At 40.1% G+C, this 9,360-nt stretch overlaps 1 protein-coding gene across 1 annotated transcript in view; it reads right to left on the bottom strand.

The window, feature by feature from the left end:
• Positions 1 to 4,239: 4,239 nt before the first annotated feature.
• mamdc2a (MAM domain containing 2a) overlaps positions 4,240 to 9,360 on the bottom strand; it is a 58,844-nt gene continuing 53,723 nt past the window's right edge. Inside the window, exons 13-14 of the mRNA XM_036936395.2 lie at positions 6,473 to 6,560; positions 4,240 to 5,079 (exon numbers count right to left, since the gene is read on the bottom strand). Of these exons, the coding sequence (XP_036792290.1) occupies positions 5,018 to 5,079; positions 6,473 to 6,560 (150 nt within the window). The 3' untranslated portion in view covers positions 4,240 to 5,017. The remainder of the gene's footprint in view (positions 5,080 to 6,472; positions 6,561 to 9,360) is intronic.

The raw sequence follows: 9,360 nt of genomic DNA, 5'->3' as shown, positions 1-9,360 counted from the left end.
CGTCCCGGTTTAAAATCAGACTCAATGTGTTTATGTTTGAGCTCTCGTTCCTCACCTCTAAAATATGGTCAAAATTGATATTGTAGTTAAAATATGATTTTCAGGTACTATTCTGATTAGGGCATAATAGACATGAGGACTTATTAGCAGGCTTTGCATTGATATAGCTACTGAATCGTTTTCTGGAATGACACGTTGATGATGACATCCCATTCATGAATGTCGTTAACCAGTCTTTTCTTAGGATTTAGCGCCTTCAAGCGGATATAACAGATATGCCACATATACTTATCACAGGATAGGACCCAATTTGGTCAGTGGTTCCCAGGGGACATTAATTAATGTGTAATAGTTTTAATTCATGCGTAATAGTTAGGTACCACTGACTTGGGCCAGGGTTCCGGTCTTGAAGCACGGATTCGACTGCTCCTACAGTTTTGCTTCGGTACTGCAGTTTAACTGACGTCCTGCACAGAAAGATAATTTCCATACACGGCCACATAGAGAAATCAAATTAGAAAATTCCTAATAAGACACTTTAGTCATCACCTTTGTGCACAAAACATCCATTAAATTATTCAAATAATTGTGTATAGGGTGTGTGTGTATAGGTTGTGTGTGTATAGGGTGTGTGTGTATAGGGTGTGTGTGTATAGTGTGTGTATAGTGTGTGGCAGTGTCATTGTTCTCCTAGTCATTTGTTACAAGTACTTGCATTACTGTTATTGAGTAGCTTTTCCAAGTACTTTTTGTATTTTTCAAAGTCAGTAATTTTACTCCTACTTGAGTCAAATGTCATTGAAGTATGAGTAACTCTACTTGAGTAGGACCTTTCAGTGCTCCTCCCACCCCTGCTGTAAACCATGCACAAAGTGCCTGGACTCAACTCAATGCTGATTAACGTCCCACACACAGCAATAGACTGTATTGAAGAATAGCATTTTCTGAGCAATAGGAAAGGCCACAATTTGTGTGTGGATGCGCAGGCTTGTGCAAGGGTGGCAACAACAAACAATAATTTCACAAAGACAAAAGTACTCGGTTGTAATGTTGCAATATTTTATATCAAAGGTGGCCAACCATCCTCCAGGATAGCGACTGAGAGTGCAGGTTTTTGTTCCTGCCCTGCTCTAACCACGTTGTAGCAATCAGCTGCTCAAAAGGACCTTGATAAGCAGACGTGGGTGTTTCAGGGCGGGATGATCATTTTATAATCATATTCTTCAATCCCCAGGCTGGAACCAATATTGCTGAAGATCTCTGCCTGGTGCCTTTGTTCTGACCCTGAGACAATCGCTTGGCTCCCTGGCGTTCACCGTCATGAATGGGCAGCCTCTGGAGCAGAAGACATTATGTTTCATCGTTGTTGTTGTTGTTGTTGTTGTTGTTTTACATACATTCATGTTGACCTAGAAGTTTTTGTTTATTTGTGTTTCTTTTGCATGATTTCTTTTTGTAGCTGAAATTAATATCTGAAAAAATAAACATGTTGTTTTTTTTATATCTACAATTTGGTCATGATTGGCTATATGTCATTTTAAGAATGTCATAGACTGTGTATTAATGTTGTAACAGAGTTTTATTGTTAGAAGTATTTTTACCTTTAGAAATTTAACAGAATCTGTAATAGAGAGAAGGTGGACATTTTTCACCCAGCAATAAAGCTAGAAATAACCCACTTCTGCTTCAATGAATATCCCATAGGCCTCTACATTATGGACAAGGTATGTGTATGAGACCATTATAACAGGAAACCCGTTCAGTCACCATGCACTGCAAAATCATTCTGGCTGTGGATACGGAGAACATCAACACATTAACATTACCACACCAGAGGATAAACCCATTGGACTTGGGTCTCCGCTGGGAGTTCACCTCACATTTAGATTTTTTTAATTCTGCTTTGTCACTAAAATCACAATAAACACCAACAACTAAAATATTATTTTATTGTTATTCTGATTATTATTAATAATAGGGGGATAGTTCAAAAAGTCAACCTTAAAGTTTGAGGATCCATTAAAATAGGTTCTTATCGGGGTTCCCCCACAGTTTCAATTTGAAGAACCCCTAAAGCCTAAAGGATACTCCAGAGTTCTTTTCTTTTTAGAGTGTGCTCCCTGGTTTTTAGAGTGTACTCCCTGGTTTTTAGAGAGTGCTCCCTGGTTTTTAGAGTGTACTCCCTGGTTTTTAGAGAGTGCTCCCTGGTTTTTAGAGTGTGCTCCCTGGTTTTTAGAGAGTGCTCCCTGGTTTTTAGAGTGTGTTCCCTGGTTTTTAGAGTGTGCTCCCTGGTTTTTAGAGAGTGCTCCCTGGTTTTTAGAGTGTACTCCCTGGTTTTTAGAGAGTGCTCCCTGGTTTTTAGAGTGTGCTCCCTGGTTTTTAGAGAGTGCTCCCTGGTTTTTAGAGTGTGTTCCCTGGTTTTTAGAGTGTGCTCCCTGGTTTTTAGAGTGTGCTCCCTGGTTTTTAGAGTGTGCTCTCTGGTTTTTAGAGTGTGCTCCCTGGTTTTTAGAGTGTGCTCCCTGGTTTTTAGAGTGTGCTCCCTGGTTCTTATAGTGTGCTCCCTGGTTCTTAGAGTGTGCTCCCTGGTTTTTAGAGTGTGCTCTCTGGTTTTTAGAGTGTACTCCCTGGTTTTTAGAGTGTGCTCCCTGGTTTTTAGAGTGTGCTCCCTGGTTTTTAGAGTGTGCTCCCTGGTTTTTAGTGTACTCCCTGGTTTTTAGAGTGTGCTCCCTGGTTTTTAGAGTGTGCTCCCTGGTTTTATTTGTCAATGTTTCTGGTCAGTTGTGAACTTGGTCAGTAGCCTTAACTAGTCTGTAGCCTTAACTAGTCTGTAGCCTTAACTAGTCTGTAGCGTTTGACAGAGCCGTCAAGTGAAAGGAACTGAGATATTTGTGTACTCCTACTCCTGTACTCCTGCCAATACGTTTTACTGTAATCCTTTTTCAAACAAGCAAATCTAAACCTGAAATATTTAAAACACTTGGCTTGTTGTTTTTCCCTATAGATTCTCCTAGAAACGGTGATTGTAATTTGTTTACATTAGGAATATGCTTTTACAAAAACAAAAATCCAACCAAACCTTTTTTATTATTTTTTTGAATTTTTACCCCTTTTTCTCCCCAATTTCGTGGTATCCAATTGTTGTAGTAGCTACTATCTTGTCTCATCGCTACAACTCCTATACGGGCTCGGGAGAGACGAAGGCTGAATGTCATGCGTCCTCCGATACACAACCCAACCAGCCGTACTGCTTCTTAACACAGCGCGCATCCAACCCGGAAGCCAGCCTGCTACACCGTGCACCTGGCAACCTTGGCTAGCGTGCACTGCGCCCGGGCCGCCACAGGAGTCGCTGGTGCGCGATGAGACAAGGAGATCCCTACCGACCAATCCCTCCCTAACCCGGACGACGCTAGGCCAATTGTGCGTCGCCCCACGGACCTCCCGGGGACTCAGGGAACCCAGGGACTCTGATGGCACAGCTGGCGCTGCAGTACAGCGCCCTTAACCACTGCACCACCCAAATCCTTAACCTTAACCCTAACCTAATCCTTAACCTTAACCCTAACCTTAACCAAATCCTTAACCCTAACCTTAACCCTAACCTTAACCCTAACCTTAACCAAATCCTTAACCCTGACCTAAACCAAATCCTTAACCCTAACCTTAACCCTAACCTTAACCCTGACCTTAACCAAATCCTTAACCCTAACCTTAACCCTGACCTTAACCAAATCCTTAACCCTAACCCTAACCTTAACCCTAACCTTAACCCTGACCTTAACCCTGACCTTAACCCTGACCTTAACCCTGACCTTAACGCTAACCTTAACCAAATCCTTAACCCTGACCTGAACCTTTACTGAAATTAAACATTGATTTGCACGTCAGCCACGTTTTCTTAGTTCACGTGTCAAACTCATTCCACAGAGGGCTGAATGTCTGCAGGTTTGTCAATCTTCTCTCGTACCTGTTTGATGAATTAAATTCACCGATTAGTAAGGAACTACCCCCCCTCACCTGGTTGTCTAGGACTTAATTGAAAGAAAACTCAAATCCAGCAGACACTAGGCCCTCCATGGAATGAGTTTGTCACTCCTGCCTTAGTTCTTCCCAGGTGAGGGTATCAACCGCTTCTATTTGATTTGACTGTCAATCAGACAGTAATACTGATTTGGTCACACAATTCCCCTGACAAATGTTCTAGGTTCTATTAAAACAAATAATGTGTCTGCATTTATGTTTATTTGTAGAGCATGTTTATTTGTAGAGCATCATTTACATACTAAACTTCAGCAGAACATAGCCCTACGCGGGGAAACAAACATGTTTAGAAAAGAAAAGTAAGAAACCTGAGAAAGAGAAGAGTAGCCTATCCCAGTAGCCTGTTGATATATGAATCGCTGGTTATCTTCTGACTTCAGACCTAAAGCTGGACACAAATCCTTTGTCACAGTGAGGAGTTAGATATCATTTGCAATGCATAGTGTAAATGTCAGATACACATTCGATATACAGGTGGGTCAGTGCTTTACAAGTTTAGTCGAATATTTACTATTGCATTTGTATACAGACTATTCACGTATTATTTTTGACAGAATAGAGACGTGTGAATTCTCTGCAGTTATGATCTTCCACCACTAGGGGTCAGACATGAACTGTGCAGTAAAAACGTTGAGTTTTTAAAACAATCCAACAACATATTTCTGCACTGACAATACATAAATCGAGGGGAGTAAGAATACATTGACATAAATCCAGAAAATATTACGTTTGAACATATTGAAGGATTTTCTACAAAAAAAAAAAAGAGTTTTGACTGTACAATGGTCTGTAAAGCCTACATTATGTCCTACCTTGTACAAGAAGAAACAGTGGGAAAACTAATGACTGGCACTGAGCATGTCTCTACTCTAGGTAAATGGTCTTGCAGGAGTTACTCCCGTACACACAATCTCTCACCATTGTCCCCACCCAGTCTTCTATCACACACAGACACACAGACAATCCAGTGTTTCCCTCAGTACTCAATCTCGTTGAAGTTTTCTGAAAAGCCGGAATATGGAATTGTGTCTCCAGGATCTAGAAGAGAAATTAGAATGATTAACATGCATCCACAGGAGGTTGGTGGCACCTTAATAGGGGAGGACGGGCTCGTGGTAATGACTGGAGCGGAATCTGTGGAATGGTATCAAATGCATCAAACAAGTGGTTTCTATGAATTTGATGCCATTCCATTTGCTCCGTTCCGGATATTATTATGAGCCCTTTTCCACTCAGCAGCCTCCTGTAAATTCATCTGTGAAACAATCTCATGTTGGGAAGGGAATCGAAAACAGTGTCTATTGGGGTCAATTCCACAAATTGGGAGGTCAATTCCACAAATTATATTCGAATTCAATTCTCACAATTGATTGGGGTCAATTCCACAAATTATATTAGAATTCAATTCTCTCTCCCTGTATTCAATTTAATTCAATTAAAATTCTACGTCAGTCTTTTTGAATTCAGAAATAATTAAATTCCTCTTAATTCCAATGTTAGGTCAATTCGAAGAATTCAATTCCCAATTCAATATTATCCCCAACAATTCTGCAAACTCCAATTTGAATTCAATTCCCTCGGGCTTTCAGGCGGATCATGTCACTGTTCAGACAACTTAAGTATACTGGAAATATAGCAATACACGTTGCAATGATTCAAAACCAATCTTATAGTACATTTTTTATACTAATGTTCATTAATTCCATTAACTGAGAAATGTAAAAATGTTTACTTTAATTCCATGTCAATTCTCCACTTCATGAGAAAAAAAAAATTGAATTTGAATTTCAAATTAAATTGGAATTGATCCCTGGCGTCTTATCTATTGTATATCTGGTCCCCAGCCGCCTCTCATGGAGTAACCTGGGGACGAGGTGATTCTATTCATATTTCTATGTATAAAGAACAGTCTTTTCTATACCTGATAAGTCTATGTACAGGGAACTGTGTATTCTATACTTCATATTTCTATGTATAGAGAACTGTCTCTATTCTGACTGAGGTCCTGTGGTAGGATGCTGTACTGCACTGTGTGAAAGAGGTTATTATACTGAGCTACTGAACCGTGATTAGACATGATACCGCCTATCAAGTGCTGTACAGACCACACCAGTCCCTGTCTACACAGCATTAAGCTATTCTAGCACGTGCTGTACTGTACAGACCACACCAGCCCCTGTCTACACAGCATTAAGCTATTCTATCACAAAACAGAAATAGCTCAGTGATTACAGTATCAGAGTACAACTTTGCTGCTGATTTAGCCTGTCATTATGATGTCATACTAAACTGGTTGAAGTTTCCCCAGATAGAGTATAATGTGTAAACTGTGTAATGTCTGTTCAAGTTCTGATTCCCCCCTTTATCTATTCAGGCGAGTCAATTAAGAACAAATTCTTATTTACAATGACGGCCTGGACAGAGAACCTACCTGCTGTGCACGGTCCTTTTTTAAACACAATGTCATCAAGAGCGATATCACTTCTTATTGATGGTCCTCGGATCGCTTCGAATATAATCTGGAAAGAAAGGCAAAGAAAATCATCATCACAAACCACGTTTCCATCTACAGTTTAAACCCCGTTTCCATCCACAGTTTAAACCCCGTTTACATCCAGTTTAAACCCTGTTTCCATCCAGTTTAAACCCTGTTTACATCCAGTTTAAACCCCGTTTCCATCCACAGTTTAAACCACGTTTCCATCCACAGTTTAAACCCTGTTTCCATCCAGTTTAAACCCTGTTTACATCCAGTTTAAACCCTGTTTACATCCAGTTTAAACCCTGTTTACATCCAGTTTAAACCCCGTTTCCATCCACAGTTTAAACCACGTTTCCATCCACAGTTTAAACCCTGTTTCCATCCAGTTTAAACCCTGTTTACATCCAGTTTAAACCCCGTTTACATCCAGTTTAAACCCTGTTTACATCCAGTTTAAACCCCGTTTCCATCCACAGTTTAAACCACAATTCCATCCATCAATTTAAACCCTGTTTCCATCCAGTTTAAACCCTGTTTACATCCAGTTTAAACCCCGTTTACATCCAGTTTAAACCCTGTTTACATCCAGTTTAAACCCCGTTTCCATCCACAGTTTAAACCCCTTTTCCATCCAGTTTAAACCCTGTTTACATCCAGTTTAAACCCTGTTTCCATCCAGTTTAAACCCTGTTTACATCCAGTTTAAACCCTGTTTACATCCAGTTTAAACCCTGTTTACATCCAGTTTAAACCCCGTTTCCATCCACAGTTTAAACCCCTTTTCCATCCAGTTTAAACCCTGTTTACATCCAGTTTAAACCCTGTTTCCATCCAGTTTAAACCCTGTTTACATCCAGTTTAAACCCCGTTTCCATCCACAGTTTAAACCACGTTTCCATCCACAGTTTAAACCCTGTTTCCATCCAGTTTAAACCCTGTTTACATCCAGTTTAAACCCCGTTTACATCCAGTTTAAACCCTGTTTACATCCAGTTTAAACCCCGTTTCCATCCACAGTTTAAACCACAATTCCATCCATCAATTTAAACCCTGTTTCCATCCAGTTTAAACCCTGTTTACATCCAGTTTAAACCCCGTTTACATCCAGTTTAAACCCTGTTTACATCCAGTTTAAACCCCGTTTCCATCCACAGTTTAAACCCCTTTTCCATCCAGTTTAAACCCTGTTTACATCCAGTTTAAACCCTGTTTCCATCCAGTTTAAACCCTGTTTACATCCAGTTTAAACCCTGTTTACATCCAGTTTAAACCCTGTTTACATCCAGTTTAAACCCCGTTTCCATCCACAGTTTAAACCCCTTTTCCATCCAGTTTAAACCCTGTTTACATCCAGTTTAAACCCTGTTTCCATCCAGTTTAAACCCTGTTTACATCCAGTTTAAACCCCGTTTCCATCCACAGTTTAAACCACGTTTCCATCCACAGTTTAAACCCTGTTTCCATCCAGTTTAAACCCTGTTTACATCCAGTTTAAACCCCGTTTACATCCAGTTTAAACCCTGTTTACATCCAGTTTAAACCCCGTTTCCATCCACAGTTTAAACCACAATTCCATCCATCAATTTAAACCCTGTTTCCATCCAGTTTAAACCCTGTTTACATCCAGTTTAAACCCCGTTTACATCCAGTTTAAACCCTGTTTACATCCAGTTTAAACCCCGTTTCCATCCACAGTTTAAACCCCTTATCCTTCCAGTTTAAACCCTGTTTACATCCAGTTTAAACCCTGTTTCCATCCAGTTTAAACCCTGTTTACATCCAGTTTAAACCCTGTTTACATCCAGTTTAAACCCTGTTTACATCCAGTTTAAACCCCGTTTCCATCCACAGTTTAAACCCCTTTTCCATCCAGTTTAAACCCTGTTTACATCCAGTTTAAACCCTGTTTCCATCCAGTTTAAACCCTGTTTACATCCAGTTTAAACCCTGTTTACATCCAGTTTAAACCCTGTTTACATCCAGTTTAAACCCCGTTTCCATCCACAGTTTAAACCCCTTTTCCATCCAGTTTAAACCCTGTTTCCATCCAGTTTAAACCCTGTTTACATACAGTTTAAACCCTGTTTACATCCAGTTTAAACCCTGTTTACATCCAGTTTAAACCCTGTTTACATCCAGTTAAACCCCGTTTCCATCCAGTTTAAACCCAGTTTCCATCCACAATTTAAACCCTGTTTACATCCAGTTTAAACCCCGTTTCCATCCACAATTTAAACCCTGTTTACATCCAGTTTAAACCCCGTTTCCATCCACAGTTTAAACCACGTTTCCATCCACAGTTTAAACCCTGTTTCCATCCAGTTTAAACCCTGTTTACATCCAGTTTAAACCCCGTTTACATCCAGTTTAAACCCTGTTTACATCCAGTTTAAACCCCGTTTACATCCAGTTTAAACCCTGTTTACATCCAGTTTAAACCCCGTTTCCATCCACAGTTTAAACCACAATTCCATCCATCAATTTAAACCCTGTTTCCATCCAGTTTAAACCCTGTTTACATCCAGTTTAAACCCCGTTTACATCCAGTTTAAACCCTGTTTACATCCAGTTTAAACCCCGTTTCCATCCACAGTTTAAACCCCTTTTCCATCCAGTTTAAACCCTGTTTACATCCAGTTTAAACCCTGTTTCCATCCAGTTTAAACCCTGTTTACATCCAGTTTAAACCCTGTTTACATCCAGTTTAAACCCTGTTTACATCCAGTTTAAACCCCGTTTCCATCCACAGTTTAAACCCCTTTTCCATCCAGTTTAAACCCTGTTTACATCCAGTTTAAACCCTGTTTCCATCCAGTTTAAACCCTGTTTACATCCAG

The sequence above is a fragment of the Oncorhynchus mykiss genome, chromosome 11 (assembly GCF_057628025.1).
Source record: "Oncorhynchus mykiss isolate SJ-2025 chromosome 11, ASM5762802v1, whole genome shotgun sequence".
Classification (NCBI taxonomy): Eukaryota; Metazoa; Chordata; class Actinopteri; order Salmoniformes; family Salmonidae; genus Oncorhynchus; species Oncorhynchus mykiss.
The sequence above is the reverse complement of the archived record's forward strand: the minus strand, read 5'-3'. Positions and strand labels throughout refer to the sequence as shown.